The sequence below is a fragment of the Pleurodeles waltl genome, chromosome 3_1 (genome assembly GCF_031143425.1).
Source record: "Pleurodeles waltl isolate 20211129_DDA chromosome 3_1, aPleWal1.hap1.20221129, whole genome shotgun sequence".
In the NCBI taxonomy this organism is placed as follows: Eukaryota; Metazoa; Chordata; class Amphibia; order Caudata; family Salamandridae; genus Pleurodeles; species Pleurodeles waltl.
This window is the reverse complement of record NC_090440.1, coordinates 255692728-255714042: the sequence shown is the minus strand read 5'-3', so window position 1 is coordinate 255714042 and position 21315 is coordinate 255692728. Positions and strand designations below refer to the sequence as shown.

Below are 21315 nucleotides of genomic sequence, written 5' to 3'. Positions count from 1 at the left end.
CCCCACGCATAAGCAGGATATTTATTAGACCCTATTTTTTCAAATCTTGCTTCCATTTCATGTAAACAAGCCACTCCTATTCCATGGTCGGATCATTTTTTGGTAGAATTTATGATTGTACAAACACGGGGTCCTACTCCCTCCGTATCCCTCGCCAAATCCAGTACTTATAGAAAGTGGAAAAATTTAGATATTAATACTCTGAACTTAACGCTGAAAAAAACCCTACCACCGATTACGAGTATAAGAGATGACGGGGTTATCCTTGATTGGCTTACCTCTGCCATTGATGAATGTCTTCCTCTATCAAATAAAAAGAATAAACAGGGCTACCAGCATCCCCCCGCCCCCTGGTTCTCAGAAATACTTAAAACAGAAAAAACTAAATGCAAGAACTTGGAAAGGAAATGGCGAAACAACTATGATCCTGACAGGAAATCTACTTACAAACTAGCCCTTCTTAACTATCACCGACTGTGTAACACCGCGCGTGCCGAATATGCCACCGAGATTATTTTACAATCTCAGAATTGCCCCAAAGTGCTGTTTGAAGTAGTAAAGGAACTCTCTGGTGACTCCCGCCTATCTAAGCCCCCTGATCTCGATTTGAAAAAATGCAATAATCTGGCAAATTTCTTTGTGGATAAAATTGACAAAATTTATTCCGAATTCCACAACTACTCTAATAATCCCAGCACCAGTATTAAACCCCAATCCATCCACCTTTTACCTTCTCCTATTACTCAAGAAACGACCCAAGCTAATAATACTAACCTACTTAATGAATGGCTCCCCATGGATACTGCCTCTTTCTTTAATATCCTCACAAGTATTAAGTCTGGTTCCCCGCAAGACCCTATCCCCATTACGGTATTTCAAAAGCTAGACCCCTCCATACTTCTCTCCATCATGCAGTTCCTTAACATGTCACTTACGGAAGCTTATGTTCCTGCTTGGTGGAAGCACGCAATGGTCCTTCCTTTATTAAAGAAAATTAACTCTGATCCTGAAATTTTCTCTAACTTTCGCCCAATTTCTCTTCTTCCTTTCTTTTCCAAAATGTTGGAAAAACACGTTAATTTTCAATTGACCCAGTTTGTAGAAACCAGCAACATCCTCCATCCTTCTCAATCTGGTTTTCGTGCCGGCTATTCAACTGAGGCGACTTTACTGGGTGTGACTGAAAATATCCGCCAACAAATTGATAAAGGAGAAACAGTAGCTCTTATCCTACTGGACTTAAGCGCAGCTTTTGATACTGTATCTCACTCCTCTCTCCTAAAAACTCTTAACATCAAGGGCATTGGCGGCAAAGCCCTCTCGTGGTTGTCCAGCTTTTTATCCAATAGGACTTTTTAGGTTTTCTCTCGCACAGCTTCCTCCCTGATTCACGCATCCCCTTATGGAGTCCCTAAGGGCTCCATTCTTAGTCCACTACTTTTCAATATATATGTCAGTCCTTTGGCGAGCATAGCAGAACAAGCTGGCCTAACTATCTATTCTTATGCTGATGACACTCAACTTATTTTTTCACTCTCCCCCAAAGAAACCTCCAACTCTCCCTCTTTGCAAATAGGATTGTCTAAGATAGCCAACTGGATGCATTTTAATAAACTCAAACTTAATGGAGGAAAGACAGAACTCCTCATTTTTGGAAACAAAAAATCACTCTAGGGCCCCCAACATTGGCCCTCTGAGATGGGTGTCCCCCCAATCCCCTCTCTTTCTGCACGTAACCTGGGCATCATTATTGATGACCAGTTGACTATGAAACAACAGGTGACAAAAGTAGCTTCGACCTGCTTTGCCATCCTGAAGTGGCTTCGTAAAATTCTCTGGATGCTTCCTGTGGCTGCTCAAAAAACCGTGGTCCAAGCGCTGGTTATTTCTAGACTGGACTACGGAAACGTGCTTTATTTGGGTGCGAATAAAGAAGTACTACACAAACTTCAAATTGTTCAGAACTCTGCGGCCAGGCTTCTTTGCCAACTTCCCAGAATTGCTCCTACTTCTGGTGCACTTCGTGAACTACATTGGCTGAGAATTGAGAATCGTACCAAGTTCAAAGCCCTATGCTATATGCATAGAATTAATATGGGCCTAGCTCCCAACTATCTTAAAATCTTGGGTCAACACTATCGGCCTTCTCGGTCACTTAGATCCTCCAATCAACACAAATTCCAGGTGCCCAGAATCAGACGTGTCAAAATGGGGGGACGTTCTTTTGCCTTCCTAGCTCCCTCTCTTTGGAATTCTCTTCCTTCTTACTTACGGCATGAAAGGGTGTTCATTAGATTTCGTAAGGAGCTTAAGACATGGCTTTTTAACCAGTAATCGCCCAAGTTGATCTCTTGATCCTGCCTTTGTCTTGCATTGTCTTGGCGCCGGGAAACCTCCGGGTAGCTGTGCGCTATATAAATCCAATAAATAAATAATAAATAAATAAATGTGGGGTATTGCTGGGTTGCTCCAAATGTCCTTCTCTGCTTTTGAAGACCAGTTTGGCAGCTCTCCACCTTCCTGACTCACCATCTGCTGAGGGGAGATTCCCTCCCACAGGCATATCTCTTTGTTTGAAGCCAGGACACTTCACACCTCATCAAGGCAGCCTGGCCAGGCTGCTAGAGGCTGGCCAATCAGAGCACAGCAGCAAAAACAATGCATGGCTGAAAGTGGCAACTTTTCATGTAAAGTTTTAAACTCTTTACCTGAACAAATTATATTAAATCCAACAACTGGAAGTTGTGGGATTTATTATAACAATTAATTTGATACCAAACTCTTCGTGTCTGCCATTTAAGGGGACTTTTAAAATTAAAATAAAGTCTCCCCATTCTAGCCTATGAAGGCCATTCAGTACTATGAGGGAAAAACAAATTTGGCTGTTTTTACCTCACCAGGGCTTATAAAAACTACCTTTATAAGGTCCCTGTTTATAGTTACATGGCACCCAGCCCTAGGGGCACATAGGGCACACCTTAGGGGTGACTTATATGTAACAATAAGGTAGTTTAAGAATTTGGAACTACTTTTAATTCCAAAGTCGAATTTGCATATAACTTTAATTTAAAAGCAGCCAGCAAGGCCAGCCTGCCTTTAAAATGACACTGGGCACCTTAGCAGGGCACCTATGGGTGCACTACCTATGCTGTGGTCCCTAAACCTACATGCCCTACCATATACTAGGGACTTATAGGTAGGTTGACTTAGCCAATTATAATTAGCCTAATTTGTATATTGATTTTACACAGAGCACAGGCCCTGGGACTGGTTAGCAGTACCCAGGGCACCATCAGAGTCAGGAAAACACCAGCCAAAAGTGGAAAATGGGGGCAAAAAGTTAGGGGACCTCTGCAATCAGCCCTGTTTTCTCACAGGGTGCCATAGTGTCGCACCCACGATGAAACAGAGCTGCGTACACTTCCATGTTGCTCATGATGCGAGGGGTGTTGCGGACGCATCCCCTTCTTGTTTATAGCTATGTTATGGACCATGGGTCATGTGTGACACACAATAAATAAGGCATGGCAAGCGGGCGTAGTCAGTTACACAAGATGTTGAGAAAGGGTGACCATGAACGCTGGACCCCTGCCACACTAAAAAATGCAGTATCAACAGCATCCTTTATTGCAGTGTGAGTAAAAGGCATTAAGCGTGAAGTCACCCCACGGCTATCGTGTCATCAGACACGACACTGGCGACAAGGGAGTTTCACCCACTCACCTTCCCTCGGCGAGGAGGCCGCTAGCTCCAACACAAAGCTTGCGGTGCTCGTGCCTCGTCCTCTGCTGCCGCCCGGCTCTCATCCAACACTCATCGCAGCATCGCAAGCACATTTTTAACCTATGTTCAACGTCGACTACGAAGGGTTCCTATTTAAGCAACCCCGGGAACACACAAAAGAGTCCATTGATATGTTCTATATGAGACTCAAAGAACTTGCTATTACGTGTGAGTTCCATAATGAGAATGATGAAATCAGGGACAGATCATTCAGGGGTGCACATCATCCAAATTAAGAGAACACTTCCTAGAAGAATCAAGATGCTCCCTGGTAGACATCCTGACGATGGGGAGGACAAAAGAAATGTCAAAAGCAAGAGCCTCCTACATGGAAGCTGCACTCCAGAACCCAGTCAAAACCGAACAAGCTGCTGCAGTCATGCGAGCCTCCTCCAAACCCAGTCCTCAGAAACCAACGCCACCATTGTGAACATGTGGGAGATGCAGAGGATCGCCCCATCCCATGTCCAACTGTCCAGCCAAGGGTAAGAAGTATGTAGGATGCTGAAAACTCAATTACTTTGTCAAAGGGTGCCGCTCGGCGAAGGGAGTTCCCGCCCAAACCACAGTAAACACTGCCCTCCCCGTACAGTCCCGCGGCAGTGACATGGACGATGACGAAGAGGAGACACAGGTAGTTCATTCCATTTTCACTGTCAGCACTGCTACACCAAAAAAATGAAAGACTGCCCAAGTGCAAGGTGGTAGTAGAAGGGTGTCCAGTCGTGGCCATAGTAGACACAGGTGCATCCATTGTCATGTCACAGGTGACATACCAGACCCTGAAGCCGCTACCACCCCTGACATCAACACACATCAAAGTATTCGCATATGGGCAAGTCTGACCGCTGGCCATGAAAGGGAGGTTCCAAGCTCCCATCTCTTATGGGTCTCATGGAACTGATGCATATGTGTACCTTTGATGAAGAAGGCCAGTGCACCCTTCTAGGATGTCACATGACTGAAGCCCTAGGCATCGTGACTTCACATTCAGCATCTACATTGAGTCTCTCAGTGACATTTTACAGTCATTCTTCCAGGTGTTTGAAGGTATAGGGTGTCTAAAGAACAAGGAAATAACCCTACATATAGACGGTCGATCCAACCAATGGCTCTAAGACATCGGCAAATAGCGTTCCACCTCAGACCCCTTGTTGAAAGAGAACTAAAGAAATTGGAAGCCACGGGGATTATTGAAAAGGTAGAAGGCCCCACACCATGGGTATCCCCGATCGTAGTGGCCAAGAAACCTAAACAACCGGAGGAAGTCAGAATTTGTGTCAATATGAAGCTACCCAATGCTGCCATAAAAGAGAACAACACCTTACTTCCACTATTGATGACGTCACAGGAGAGTTGAATGAAGCAAAGTGGTTCTCAAAGCTTGACTTAAGGTGTGGATACCACCAGTTAGTCCTGGCGGAGAAGTCTAGATACATCACAACATTCTCCACCCATGTAGGGCTTCGCCGCTACAGAAGGCTGAACTTTGGGATCTCTAATGCGGCAGAAGTTTTTCAAAACACTATACATGAGTTACTGAGAGACCTATCAGGCGTCATCAACATCAGTGACGATATTTTGATCTATACATAGACCATTCAGGAACATCATATGCAACTGAGGAAGGTTCTTCAACGCATGGCCTCACCCTTCACAGGGAGAAATGTGAGTTCCTGAAAAACAGGATGCAGTTTTCAGCTACACATTCTAGTCTGAAGGAGTTGCTCCTGACCCCAACAAAGTTGCAGACATCAAAAACGCTCTCCCCCGACGAACGTAACAGAGGTCCGAAGTTTCTTAGGCATGGTGAACTACTGTGACCGGTTCATCAAGGATCTCACGTCATTAAACAACCCCTGAGGGTTCTGACCAAAGACACCACTGCGTGGTCATGGGGTCCAGCCCAGGAGAGTGCATTCAAGGTGACAAAAGAGGCGTTATCTGCAGATACTACACTGTGATACTTCAACCCCCAACGAGAGACCACAGTAGCCGTGGATGCCAGCCCAACGGGGCTGGGTTCGGTTCTCCTGCAGAAAATTCAAGCAGAAGATGAGCCCCAGTAGCCTACACGAGACGATCATTGACGGAGACTGACAGAAGGTACTCCCAGATTGCGCAATAAGTGATTTTTATTCATTGGGGGGTGCAAACATTTTCATTTGTATGTGACACCCATTCATTGTCACCACTGATCACAAACCGCTCATTCCATTGTATCACGGTACAGCTTCCAAGCCGCCCCCGCGAGTCGAAAAATGGATGCTACAGTTGCAAGAATACAATTGCAAGGCTGAATATCACCCTGGAATGAATAACCCAGCAGATTACCTCTCAAGACACCCTAGGCTCACCACCCCTGCTGAAGAAGGCGAGGCTCTAGAGACAGAAGAGTATGCGAGGTGTGTGTTAGAGAGGTCCATGCCCCTGCCCATCTCGGTGGAGGCTACTCAGCAAGCCACTCAAGCGAATGGCAACATCCAGTGAGCCATGCAAGCCATAAAAACTAATAATTGGCACAACAGACAGAAACTGTGGCGTTCTCTCACCCCAGAAGCGCAGACAGCCATGGAAGGGCTGTACCGTGTTCGACAAGAGCGGATAGTCAGCACTGATGAGTGTTTTCTCCGAGGGCACCGGCTTGTGATTCCATCCAGCCTCGCTAACAGAGCGGTCCAATTAGCTCATGCTGGCTACCAAGGAATGGTGAAAACAAAAACCCGACTGAGAACCAAAGTATGGTTCCCGATGATGGATGTCAGAGTCGAAGAGTTGGTTTGTTTCTGCCATTGGTGTCAAGCAACGGGAGAGCCTAGTGTGCCTGCCCCATAGGGACTGAAGAACGACCTCACAAACACTGGATATCAGCCTGCCTTGACTTTGGGAGGCTGCCTGATGGCGAGCATATGATGGTACTGATCAACGACTACTCCTGCTACCCGAGTTGGAACTGTTCCATGCTCTGACAGTCGCTGAAGTAATACCGAAGCTGGACAAGATGTTTGCCACCCATGGAATGGTCAAAGAGATAAAGACTGACAGCGGTCCCCCATTCCAAGGGCCGGAGTTTGCAGCATACCTATGCTCTCCTCGCATAAAACACAGAAAGATCACACCATGATGGTCCAAGCCAATGGGGAGGTTGAAAGATTTATGCGGACCCTGAACAAAGTAGTCCCGATTGCATCGGCCAAGCGAGAGGCACAGGAGCTAGCAGTGTATTCTTTTCTCTGTGACTACTTTCAGACTCCACACTGCACAGCGGGATTCGCATCGAGTCACCTCTCAATGGGCTGCATTGTGACAGATGTCATTCCCCATCATGAGACCTGGAAGCCCGCATCTGTGAACGAAAACCTAGAATATTCCAGGAGGAAGCCATCTAACGACATGGCAAGTCGTCACAGGCGATCCCTTCATTCAAATGTGTAAGTTGGAGCCCGACTTCTCATATGGGACAGGTTCCCTTGCAGCAAATTCCAGATACCATTTGAGGTTCGCCCCTGGACTGTTATTAGATGCTAGGGATCCCTTGTGGTGGGGAAAAGGGGATCTGAACAAATTACTCGCAACATCTCGTGGTTTAAAAAGTTTCAACCTCCCTTACTGGTGCCTGATGAAACAAAAATAAGTGATCCCTGTCCAACGGAGTCCTATGAAGTGTCAGAGGTTATTAGATAAGAGGGTCCTCTGCCCAATTGGGACTCTGTCGACAGTGACCTGGAACTGTCCGAGCCAGACAGTGGCCCTGCTACAATCCCAGGAGAGTTGGTGTCACCTGCTGGATGGGCTGCTGAGTCGTGATACAGTTTAAGGAGCAACCCAGCACCTTCGACTAGACTGAGGGATTATTTGGTATAACTGAGTGGTGTAATAACCTTGATGACACTTAAGCTGGCTGCTCATCTAAAGCTGTTTGTTTTGTAATTTTGGGAGGGATGTAGTGTCGCACCCATGACGAAACGGGGACATGTACACTACAGTGTTGCTCATGACGTGAGCGGTGTTGCAGATGCAATCCCTCCTTGTTTGTGGCTATGTTGTGGCCTGTGGGTCACTTGTGACACACAATAAATAAGGCATGGCAAGCGGGCGTGGTCAGTTAAGCAAGATGCTGGGAAAGGGTGACCACGAACGCTGGACCACCGCCACACTAAAATACGCAGTATCAATAGCATCATTTATTGCAGCATGAGTAAAAGGCATTGAGCATGAAGTCACCCGATGGCTATCGTGTCTTCAAACACGACAGGTGCAACATATCCCCTTGACACTGGATTGTTCTTTTCCAAACGCCAATAAAAAAACTTTTGCCATTACATTTCAGCCCCACTGCCTCCGTATTTTATTTACAATAGATTTACCACAAAAGGTAAAGGTATAAAGTCCAGTTGAAGCCACATGGAAAAAAGTGCTTTCTCATGAAAAAATAGAGGAAAAATGTTAAATTTTGACACAATAATCCCAGCAAAATTAGAACTATATTCTAAAACAGAAATCATAGACAGAAAAAAGGTTCCAAGGCGTGCTCACCTCCTAAAAATTGGAGTTAATTGGGTTGGCTTCTGGGGTTGCCTGGGGCAAGAAGGATGGCAGCCAATTGGGCATTTGCATGAAGCAGTAAGTAGGAAATCACACTGAGAATAAATTAAAAAATTTTGATTTACCTTGAATATAAGCTATGACAGCATATATTGATGTTGTAAGTACGGTTTGAAAAACCTGTTTCGCTCAAAAAAGACTGGCATATCACATCTTCTCTGGGAACATACAAAATTCCTTAAAAAGGAGAAACAATATTATTTTAAAACATTTTATTCATAATCATAATCACTGATATGATCAAAAGTAACAAACTATGATAAAACAGTAGTATTTGTCAATAGCACTAAAAATGATGGACTGGCGTCGGACTACAGCAACAGGACCCTCCCTAACAGACCATTATTAATTTTGGGGACTCCTATTCTGGAACTACTTTTATATGCATCTGGCAGGAATTCAATATTTTCATTAGCTTTACTGTCCGAATGCTGTGTTTGATTTCATATTCAGGGAGATGGCGGTGACATATTCTGTTTTGCACTTTGTCTTATCGTCATTAGCTGCAAATTCAAGGTTCCAATCTACGATGACACACTTTGCCTTTATAAACAACATAGAGACTGATTTAGAGATTGGTTGTTGGGTACTCTGCCATAAATGTGACTATTATTCTGTTCGCCTTATTACAACTGCATTATATATTAATGCACTGGCAATAGCGTGGATGAGATATCGGTCACCTTTGTAATGGTGTACCTAGTCATCAAGCTCTAAATCAGGCCTATTGAAGGAAATGCATTGAGGAAATGTCAACATAAAGAAATAATCATAGTAGGAGGTATGTACAAACCAAAACCCTCCTGAGATTGCAAAGAAACAATCTGCTGGCCTTGTGATGTACAAAAGGTCAGCAGATTACTTGTGGTGGCTGGGGAGGTGTTTCTAGGTCACAGAGGGAAACATGGAATACAGGAGATGCAGCAGTCATGCAGCTAACCATTGTACTGCGCTTGCTGTGGCAATTAGGTAGGTCGCCCAAAGGGTCCATGACCTTACTGAATATTTATATTTCTTGTGTGCCTCTAGCAGAACAAGGGTTTGGAAAAAATACTCCATTGTGTTCTTAGTTCAAAAACCATCAAGAGTGTACTGTCCAGTGCTGGATTTGAAGAGACTCAACAAACAAATATGAACTGTACCTTTCACTAATGATTTGTGGGATGCCTATTTCCACATTTTTATTGCTTTATCAGACTAAACAATTTGCATTTTGCAGTAGGAAATCATCATTCCAGTTTGCAGTCCTTCCCTTTGGCTCGAATCCACCCCAATGGTCTTCATAAAGGCCCTTGCTTCTTTGATTGGTTTGTTGCATCCTTATCTGGACGATCTCTCATTCATGTCTAGTCTCTGATTTTAGCCTAAAATCATACTCTAGCAGCCACCATCCAGTTGTTTCAAAGGCATGGATTTCTCATAAACTGGCAGAAATCAGAGACTCTCCCATTTCAGCATCAACTTTAAATAGGAGCACATTTTCACATGGCTCTGTTGTTTGTAACTCTTCCTCACCCATGGTTGAAGAATATTCAGCCATGTCTAAGAAACCTGTTGGCACAAGACACTCCCTCGGTATTCACCTGTGTACAGGTACAGGGAGATTTAGCAGCTACCATCTCTCTGGCCCCATTAGGTAGGATTCCATCTTCAGAGGTTTGTCAAGTTTCTTCTTGCGATGCAGGATCCCCTCTCCATAGACCTGTTTCTCAGAATACCTTTATCCCAGAAGATCCATCCTCAGTTGGAGTGGTGGTTGGAACCTGCAAATCTCCTTAAGGGAATTATCCCCCAGCTTTTCCTGTTCCTGTTCTTCAGCAGGAGATTCTTGTCAGGCTCAGGCTAGAGGTTTGGAAACAGAGAGGCTGGGGTTGATAAGGCAGGGAGGTCCGGATTCCTTAGTGGGCACTCTGCAGGCTTCTAGGCATTCTTCCACTCTCAATGCATACTCCAGGCACTGGAGTACTTTCATTAAGTGGGGTAGATGTATGCCTCAGATCCATCTTAGGCTGATCTATTTCAGGTTATGACTTTTTTGCAAGATATGTTGGAATTAAATCTCAGAATCTCAGAATTTGCACTCAACTTGAAATGGGCTGCTATGAGGTCTTTTAGGACAATCTGGGGTAATCTTCTAGAGCTTTCTAGTTTTGTTCCCATATTTCTTGACTGGCCTGCTAAGTCTACATCCTGATTCTTTATGTACATTTCGGGCAGGGATTTTGCTTTTGGTTTCCACCGTTCCAACCATTAAGGGAGGTTGCTTTGAAACATCTGACACTGAAAAGTCTCCTTTTAGTGGCATTTACCTTACTAGGTTACTGAGAGAACTGGCTCCTCTTTCCTACAAACACCCATTTTGCAAGATCTTTGAAGACTGAAAAATGACCTCACAAACACTGGGTATCAGCCAGCCCTGACTTTGGGACCACTGCCTTCCTTCTGACTGAAGGTTATTTCTACTTTTCACCTTGGCCAGGAGGAGGTGCTCCCTCAATTTTTCCCTCCATTGTACAATGGCTGTTGTTGAACAGATCAGAAGCTGAAGCAAAAGTGTAATTAATATTACTAAACATACCCGCAACGCAAGCATTGACGAATGACACACAGGCCCCAGTCATAAGCGCTCTGAGCACAAGTTTCGCAAAGTCACCTTTTCGTTTAGGAGCCATGCATGCTGAGAAAGAAGGAAAAAGATGAAACATTAAAATAGCTATCAACATCATAAAACCAAACTTGTAATTTTTATATATATATGAATACATACATATATATATAGATAGATATATTTTGTAAATCTCTTTGCCATATTTAATATGTTCATCTGTAGTATGCTTTGTACAAATTCTACTCCTTAGTAAGTGGTTTGCAAGAGTTCCGTCATGCTTATAGTTACACCACATTCAGACAGATATTCTCCAATCAGACATAAAAAATGTGAGTAAGGCCTCGATATGCACTTTGGAGGAGAGATGCTTTACTCTGACTTCACCAGATATCCCCGCTTGCCTCCTGTTAGAAATGGGGTCTTTGGTTGGCAGTCAGGTTACCCCCTGTCCAAGCAAGGACCCTCACTCTAGTCAGGGTAAGTCACACGCAATCCAAATTATCCTGTGCCCACCCTCGGGTAGCTTGGCACTGAGCAGTCAGGCTTAACTTAGAAGGCAATGTGTAAAGTATTTGTGCAATAAATCATACAATAACACAATATAGCACCACAAAAATACACCACACTGTATAATATATAATATTTATCTGGATATTTGCAGGTCAAAACGACAAAAGATGCAATAAGAAATTGTAAAGATATCACTGGAAAGTGATATAAAGTGTCTTATGTCTTTAAAAAGCAAACAAAGTCTCTTTCAAGCACAAAGTACCTTGCTGGAGTGAAAAATCTCTGCAAAGGGCCGCAGAGGAGGAGATACGTGGAAAAAATGGTGTATGCATCGGTTTCGCCCCTTCACACACGGACTTGTGTTGTTATTTTCCACGCAGGGAAGACATTGCGTCGATTTCCGGTGTGCGGACAGGTCTCCTCTTCAGGTTGCAGGGTTTTCAGATGCCCCGGGGTCTGTGCGTGGAATCCTGGGCTTGTTGACCGGCTGTGCATCGTTACGGTGGGAAATAAGTGGAATTTTCTCTCTCATGGCAGGCGCTGCGTCGATTTCCCCTCTGGAAGTCGGGCGGCGTCGAAGTTCCGGTCGCACTGCAGGCGTTGGTCTTTTCCTCACGAAGTCGAGCGCTTCTTTCCGGTTCGGCGTGCAGTGAATTTTTCACCGCGGAACAAGCTGTGCGTCAAATTTTTCGCCGCACAAGGAGTCCAGTTGCAAGAGAGAAGTCTTTTTGGTCCTGAGACTTCAGGGAACAGGAAGCAAGCTCTATCCAAGCCCTTGGAGAGCACTTCTGCAGCAAAGCAAGAGAGCAGCAAGACAGCAGGGCAACAGCAAGGCAGCAGTCCTTTGTAGAATGCAGTCAGGTGAGTCCTTTAGGCAGCCAGGCAGTTCTTCTTGTCAGGGTGCAGGTTCTGGTTCAGGTTTCTTCTCCAGGAAGTGTCTGAGGTGGTAGGGCAGAGGCCCTGTTTTATACCCAAGTGTGCCTTTGAAGTGGGGGAGACTTCAAAGAGTGGCTTAGAAGTGCACCGGGTCCCCTTTTAGTTCAATCCTGTCTGCCAGGGTCCCAGTAGGGGGTGTGGCAGTCCTTTGTGTGAGGGCAGACCCTCCACCCTCCCAGCCCAGGAAGACCCATTCAAAATGCGCATGTATGCAAGTGAGGCTGAGTACCCTGTGTTTGGGGTGTGTCTGAGTGAATGCACAAGGAGCTGTCAACTAAACCCAGCCAGGCGTGGATTGTAAGGCACAGAAAGATTTAAATGCTGAAAAATACTCACTTTCTAAAAGTGGCATTTCTAAAATAGTAATATTAAATCCAACTTCACCAGTCAGCAGGATTTTGTATTACCATTCTAGCCATACTAAATATGACCTTCCTACTCCTTTCAGATCAGCAGCTACCACTTCAACAATGTATGAGGGCAGCCCCAATGTTAGCCTATGAAGGGAGTAGGCCTCACAGCAGTGTAAAAACGAATTTGGGAGTTTTACACTACCAGGACATGTAAACTACACAGGTACATGTCCTGACTTTTACCCACACAGCACCCTGCTCTAGGGGTTACCTAGGGCACACATTAGAGGTGGCTTATATGTAGAAAAAGGGGAGTTTTAGGCTTGGCAAGTACTTTTAAATGCCACGTCAAGGTGACAGTGAAACTGCACACACAGGCCTTGCAATGGCAGGCCTGAGACAAGGTAAAGGGGCTACTAAAGCGGGTGGCACAACCAGTGCTGCAGGCCCACAAGTGCCATTTAATCTACAGGCCCTGGGCACATATAGTGCACTCTACTAGGGTCTTACAAGTAAATCAAATAGTCCAATTTGGTGTGATCCAAGGTTACCATGTTTAAAGGGAGAGAGCATATGCACCTTCGCACTGGTTAGCAGTGGTAAAGTGCGCAGAGTCTAAAAACCAGCAAAAACAGTGTCCAAAAAGTGGAGGGAGGCAGGCAAAAAGTTAGGGGTGACCACTCTAAGGCTGTCAGGTATAACAGGTGTCCCCCCCAGCTGAAAGTGGGGAGAGCTACCCAACCTCCTGGGAGCTCTCATCACTAAGGCGGAAGTATCTGGAGAGACCATCAGCATTGGTGTGGTCAACCCCTGGGCGATTCTCCACCAGAAAGTCCATCTCCTGTACGAAAATGGACCACATCAAGAGTTTTGGATTCTCACCCCTCATCTGCATGAGCCATCTGAGTAGCCTGTGGTCTGTCTGAACCCGGAAGTGAGTCCCAAACAGGTATTGTCTCAGTTTCTTCAGTGCCCAGACCGCAGCAAAGGCTTCTCTTTCAATAGCACTCCACCTCTGTTCCCGTGGTAATAGTCTTCTGCTAATAAAGACTACTGGTTGGTCTAGGCCCTCCTCGTTTAGTTGTGCTAGGACCGCCCCTATACCATGCTCTGAAGCATCTGTCTGCACAATAAATTCCTTGGAGTAGTCAGGGGCCTTGAGCACGGGGGCCGTGCACATGGCTTCCTTTAGGGAGTCAAAGGCTTTCTGACAAGGGTCTGTCGAAGTCACCAACCTAGGTTGCTTTTTGGATGTGAGTGCTGTCAAGGGTGTCACCATGGTTCCATAGCCCTTGACAAATCTGCGGTAATACCCGGTGTGGCCTAAGAAGGCTCTCACCTCCGTTTGGGTTCTAGGTGGTTGCCAGGCCTTGATAGTTTCAATCTTGGCCTGGAGTGGCTGCACCTTGCCACCACCTACTAGGTGTCCCAAGTACACCACGGAACCCTGCCCAATCTGGCACTTACTGGCCTTGATGGTCAGGTCTGCCTGTTGCAGGGCCTGAAGCACCTTCTTGAGGTGGAGCAGGTGTTCCTCCCAGCTGTCACGGTAGATGGCAATGTCGTCCAGGTAGGCTGCGCAGAAGGCATCCTTGCCAGCTAGGATCCCGTTAACCAACCGCTGGAAGGTAGCGGGGCATTTTTCAACCCAAAGGGCATCACCCGGAATTGGTAATGGCCCTCAGGTGTGGAAAATGCTGATCTCTCTTTAGCCCCCTCAGTCAAGGTGATCTGCCAGTACCCTGATCTGAGATCAAAAGTACTGAGGAATTTGGCAGCGCCTAGCCTGTCTACGAGCTCATCAGCTCGGGGGATGGGGTGAGCGTCAGTCCGTGTGACTGAATTGAGACCCCGGTAGTCCACACAGAACCTAAGTTCTGTCTTGGCACCAGGGGCAGCAGCCTTGGGTACCAGCACCATAGGGCTGGCCCAGGGACTGCTAGACTTATCAATAACCCCAAGGGCCAACATCTTGGAGACTTCATCTTTGATGCGGGCCTTCACCTTGGCTGACAACCTGTAAACGTTGTTCTTTACAGGGGGACTGTCTCCCGTGTCAATATCATGGACACACAAGTGTGTGCGTCCAGGGGTGGGAAAAAACAGGGAAGAGTACTGTTCCAGTAACTGGTAGCAGCCCCCTCTCTGGTCTAGGGTCAGGGAGTCAGAGAGAATGACACCCTCCACTGACCCATCACCTTCCTTGGCAGCGAGGAGGTCGGGGAGAGGTTTACTGTCCTCTTCCGCCCCCTCATCTGTCACCAGCAGCATGTTGACTTCAGACCTCTCAAAATGAGGCTTCAGTCGGTTGACATGGAGCACCCTTAGGGGGTTCCTAGGGGATTGGATGTCCACTAGGTAAGTGGCCTCCCCTTTCCGCTCCTTCACTTCAAATGGGCCAGACCAGCGGTCCTGGAGAGCTCTACTGGCTCCATTACCCACACTTTGTCTCCAGGTTGAAACTCTACCAGGGTGGCCTTCTGGTCATACTAGTGTTTCATTACCTCTTGACTGGCCTCAAGGTTACTTTTGGCCACTTTCCAGAAGCGGTTCATCTGGTTGCGGAGGGCCAGCATGTTGCTGACCACATCCTGAGGGGGTGCCTTTGGAGCTTTCTCCAACCCCTCCTTGACAATGCTTAAGGGTCCCCTGACAGAGTACCCATAGAGGAGCTCAAAGGGACTGAACCCTACCCCCTTCTGGGGTACCTCTCTGTAAGCAAAGAGAAGGCATGGTAAGAGGATGTCCCACTTATGCCTCAGGGCTTCAGGGAGGCCAGCGATCATGCCTTTCAAAGTCTTGTTGAATCTCTCCACAAGACCATTAGATTGGGGGTGATAGGGTGTGGTGAACTTGTAGGTTACACCACACTTATCCCACATAGACTTCATGTATGCAGACATGAAGTTAGTGCATCTGTCAGAGAATATCTCCTTTGGGAACCCCACACGGGTAAATATCTCCATCAGAGTTCTGATCACCACCAGTGCAGTTACGGTCCTCAGAGGGATTGCCTCTGGGTAACGGGTGGCATGGTCCACCAAAACCAGGATGAACCTGTTGCCTAGGGCAGTTTTGGAGTCCAATGGACCAACAATGTCGATGCCCACCCTTTCAAAGGGGGTGCCAACAACAGGGAGTGGAGTCAGGGGGGCCTTAACCCTTTTTCCTGTTTTACCACTGGCCTGGCAGGTAGGACAGGACCTACAGAATGTATCTCAGTTTGTCCTCATTCTGGGCCAATAGAAGTGGGTGACAAGCCTGGCAAAGGTCTTGTCTTGCCCCAAATGTCCTGCCATGGGAATGTCGTGAGCCAGTCCCAATAGGAAGGTCCGGTAACACTGGGGGACCACCAGCGCACGCGTTGCCCCAATGGCCGGAACCTTAGGCTCAATGTAGAGGAGATCATTCTCCCAATATATGTGGTGATCGCCAGAGGCTTCACCTGCTGCCTGGGCTGAGGCTTGCTTCCTCATGCCCTCTAGAGTGGAACATTCCTTCTGCGCCTTGCAGAATTCCTCCCTGGTGGGCCCACCCTCAACTTGCCAGCCAGCAAGCTCAGGTAGTTCACCTAGGGCGGCAATGTCTTTCCCAGTTGGCTCAGGGCCTCCTCCTCAGGAACCCCGTCAACCACTGCGGGAACTTCTGAGACTGGTTTCCCGCACCCCTCGCCCCTCCTCTTGGCAGTTGTCTGGGCCATTGTTCAAGGCTCCGGACGCCCTTGACTTCCCTCTCTGGCAGCCATGGACCGTGTGGTCATGCAGACCCACTCAGGCAATCCTAACATTTCCAAGTGAGACCTTAGCTCTACCTCCTTCCAGGTAGTATGCTCAAGGTTGCCTAACAGACAATCTACAGGCATGGCAGGACTCACAGCTACTTTTAGAGTACCAGAGACCCCCCCACACTCAAAGGGAACCAGAGCTACCGGTAGGTGGCTCTCACGATTGTCGGCGACTATGACTTGGTGTAATGTATTTGGGATGACCTGCTCTGCTGACACCAGCTGACCCTTGACAGTAGTCATGCTGGCTTCTGTGTCCCGCAGAGCCTCCACCCTTTGCCCATTGATGGTGACCCACTGTCTATACTTGGAAGTACTGGCATGCATGTGGGTTTTTGGCACCATCTCTGCATCCCCCAGGGACACTAGGGTTACTTCTGTCTGCTCCCCAAAACTGACTGGGACCATCTCCTCCCCGAGCGATACGCTAGCCAACCCAGGTGTCTGCCCTCCTTTGGGGGGCTGTGCCCTCTTGGGACACTTGGAGTCGCCCTCAGAGTGCCCATATGTATTGCACTCTGCACAGTGGGGTACAAACCTCCCTATCTTATGGTCAGTAAAACCTCTCTTTTGAGAATCAGACCGGGACTGGTTACCACTACTCCCTTGGGAACTATTTTGGGAGCCTTTTGAGAACTCCTTGTTTTTAAGTTTTTCTCCCCCCTCTTTCTTCTGATGGAACCCTGACCACCTTTGTGGGTGTCCCCACCAGATACCTTTTTGGACACTCTGGTACTAGTCCAGAGGTCCGCCTCCTCAGCAAGCTTCCTGGGATCAGTCAGCTTACTGTCTACTAGGTGCTGGCGCAACTCTGTAAAACAAATACTGAGCATATGCTCTCTCAGAATCAAATTATACAATCCTGTGTAATCATCTACTTTGCAGCCCCACACCCATCCATTCAGTGGCTTACTGGAAAAGTCAAATAAATCTACCCATGTTTGTGTGGATAGTTTGGTGCTGTCCCTAAACATCTGATGGTATTTCTCAGGGGTCAGCCCAAACTTGGCAAGTAAAATGGCTTTCTGAAGTGGGTATGTGTCTTGATCTGGTCTGTCCAATGTGAGAAATGTGTCCCTCCCCAATGGTGGCACATAACTCCACGTAGCTGTACCCCATTGCCCTTCAGGAACCTCATGAGCCCTTAGTGCAAATTCATAAGCAGCTATCCGTTTATCTATGTCATCTCCCACCACAAAACTGGGCACCACATTTCTGGGTATACGAACCTTCTTTTCTCCAGCAGGTCCTGTATGTATGCTGCCACCATTACTGCTGGATTCAGACTGCTTTGCCTTGAGATCCAGCTCCTTGAGACTCAGTTCATGAGCCAACAAAAGTTTCTTTTCAGCCAAGGCTCTCTCAGCTGCTTGGGCTTCTCTCTCTGCCCTTCTTTCCTCCTGTTGAGCCTCAATTTTCAATCTTGCCATTTGCAATTGGAACTCCCTCTCCTCTCTCCTTTCCTCTGCGGTCAGGCCTTGATCAGAGACACTGCTCCCTGGTCTGGAAGGGGGCACAATTGCAGTGGTAACATCACCCACTGATGGCAAAAAGTCCTCTGAGGGGCCATCTTCTGGCTCCTCTTCCTCAGCATCCTCCTCTAAATGGGCTTCTGCCCAGGCCCTCAGCGCCACTTGAAAGTCCTCCTTTCTGGAGGCCCCTTGGGTGGGTACACTCATCTCCCTGCAGAACCCTTTTAGCTGTTTGACAGTATATGTCTCCAACAGGGCTAGGTCAAAATCTCCTGCTTGAGACCCAGCCTGAGACATGTTGAGTGAGGATTTAGGTTTAGAAAATTGTCAGGAAAAATGGATTTGCAAAAAGAGATAAAAATCAAGTTGACCTTCAACTGTGGGTAGGTAGTGAAATACTTAGCTACTGTATGTCACTGCACAAACACAAGTCCTATCCTCACCACTGATCACCAGTGTTAGAAATGGGGTCTTTGGTTGGCAGTCAGGTTACTCCCTGTCCAAGCAAGGACCCTCACTCTTGTCAGGGTAAGTCACACACAATCCAAATTATCCTGTGCCCACCTGCGGGTAGCTTGGCACTGAGCAGTCAGGCTTAACTTAGAAGGCAATGTGTAAAGTATATGTGCAATAAAGCATACAATAACACAATATAGCACCACAAAAATACACCACCCAGTGTTTAGAAAAATATATAATATTTATCTGGATATTTGCAGGTCAAAACGATAAAAGATGCAATAACAAATCGTAAAGATATCACTGGAAAGTGATATAAAGTGTCTTAAGTCTTTAAAAAGCAAACAAATTCTCTTTCAAGCACAAAGTATGTGGTTGGAGTGAAAAATCTCCGTAAAGGGCCGCAGAGGAGGAGATGCGTGGAAAAAATGGTGTGAAAAAATGGTGTGTGCGTCGGTTTCGCCCCTTCACACACGGACTTGCGTTGTTATTTTCCACGCGGGGAAGACGTTGAGTCGATTTCCGGCTCGCGGATGGGTCTCCTCTTCGGGTTGCGTGGTTTTCAGACGCCCCGAGGTCTGTGCGTGGAATCCTAGGCTTGTTGACCGGCTGCGCGTCGTTCCGGTGGGCGATGCGTGGAATTTTCTCCCTCACGGCAGGCGCTGCGTCGATTTCCCCTCTGGAAGTCGGGTAGCGTTGTCCAGGCGGGCCGTGCGTCGAAGTTCCGGTTGCACCGCAGGCGTTGCATCGATCTTTTCCTTGCGAAGTCGAGCGGCGTCTTTCCGGTTTGCGTGCAGTGAATTTTTCACCCCGGAGCAAGCTGTGCATCGAACTTTTCACCGCACAAGGAGTCCAGTTGCAAGAGAGAAGTCTTTTTGGTCCTGAGACCTTGGAGAGCACTTCTGCAGCAAAGCAAGAGAGCAGCAAGACAGCAGGGCAACAGCAAGGCAGCAGTCCTTTGTAAAAAGCAGTCAGGTGAGTCCTTTAGGCAGCCAGGCAGTTCTTTTTGTCAGGGTTCAGGTTCTGGTTCAGGTTTCTTCTCCAGGAAGTGTCTGAGGTGGTAGGGCAGAGGCCCTGTTTTATACCCAAATGTGCCTTTGAAGTGGGGGAGACTTCAAAGAGTGGCTTAGAAGTGCACCAGGTCCCCTTTCAGTTCAATCCTGTCTGCCAGGGTCCCAGTAGGGGGTGTGGCAGTCCTTTGTGTGAGGGCAGACCCTCCACCCTCCCAGCCCAGGAAGACCCATTCAAAATGCAGATGTATGCAAGTGAGGCTGAGTACCCTGTGTTTGCACAAGGAGCTGTCAACTAAACCCAGCCAGACGTGGATTGTAAGGCACAGAAAGATTTAAATGCAGAGAAATGCTCACTTTCTAAAGTGGCATTTCTAAAATAGTAATATTAAATCCAACTTCACCAGTCAGCAGGATTTTGTATTACCATTCTAGCCATACTAAATATGACCTTCCTACTCCTTTCAGATCAGCAGCTACTACTTCAACAATCTATGAGGGCAGCCCCAATGCTAGCCTATGAAGGGAGCAGGCCTCACAGTAGTGTAAAAACCAATTTGGGAGTTTTACACTACCAGGAAATGTAAACTACACAGGTACATGTCCTGCCTTTTACCCACAGAGCACCCTGCTCTAGGAGTTACCTAGGGCACACATTAGAGGTGACATATGTAGAAAAAGGGGAGTTTTAGGCTTGGCAAGTACTTTTAAATGCCAAGTCGAGGTGACAGTGAAACTGCACACACAGGCCTTTCAATGGCAGGCCTGAGACAAGGTAAAGGGGCTACTAAAGTGGGTGGCACAACCAGTGCTGCAGGCCCACTAGTACCATTTAATCTACCAGCCCTGGGCACATATAGTGCACTCTACTAGGGTCTTACAAGTAAATCAAATAGTCCAATTTGGTGTGATCCAAGGTTACCATGTTTAAAGGGAGAGAGCATATGCACTTTAGCACTGGTAAGCAGTGGTAAAGTGTGCAGAGTCTAAAAAACATCAAAAACAGTGTCCAAAAAGTGGAAGGAGGCAGGCAAAAAGTTAGGGGTTACCACTCTAAGGCTGTCAGGTCTAACACCTCCTGACAAGCATTACACAACAGTGCCAGAGGTTGACACACCATCAGGTCAGGTCCAGTAGCCTCCTGTTTCCTCTTCTCAGGATTTAGGGATTCTGCATGTTGATGCTGGCAATAGATTGCTTGGGGATTTCTTAGAGCTTGGTGCTTCTGCAACTAGGGGGAACATGGATATCAGCACTGCATGCTTGCACTGCCACAGTCCTACCCATCCTCTAGGCCACACCTACGACTTCCACAGTCCTACCCATCCTCTAGGCAAATTCCAGCTTCCTCTGTAATTACCATCAGTGGACATCACAGTGGTGTAGTATTGGTGTTTAGGTCTGGGCGAGGCAGTGTCAAAATGCCTAAAGAGGGCCCAAGTGATTAAGTAGACACATTCATATAGCCCACCCTTATTAAATTAAGTGCAATTAACTAGTTCTATGAGCTGTGCAACATCATCAGTAAACAGAAGGCATTTCCCTAATCTGCTGGATACGAATAAAACATTTTACCCAAGTGACTGTATGTTCTGCGATGTCACGTATCTGCAGCTGTTATCTAGTAAGAGGACTGTGGTGTAGCCATAGAGCAGTTTTTGGTCCTGAAGACTGTTTTTAACTTCACTTGAGTTGAGCAAGAAGACAGCCCACTGCGTGCAACCCTTGCAAAATGTGGTCGCTTTTCTGAGGACAAATGTCTATCTTGATTCCGCAGTATATGCCTTTTGAAGCC

General features: G+C 46.9%; 1 protein-coding gene across 1 annotated transcript in view; it reads right to left on the bottom strand.

Annotated features, from left to right (window-relative positions):
- The window catches only part of SLC28A1 (solute carrier family 28 member 1), a 320021-nt gene that overhangs the window by 8179 nt on the left and 290527 nt on the right, over positions 1–21315 (bottom strand). Inside the window, exons 16-17 of the mRNA XM_069222341.1 lie at positions 10967–11065; positions 8454–8565 (exon numbers count right to left, since the gene is read on the bottom strand). Of these exons, the coding sequence (XP_069078442.1) occupies positions 8454–8565; positions 10967–11065 (211 nt within the window). The remainder of the gene's footprint in view (positions 1–8453; positions 8566–10966; positions 11066–21315) is intronic.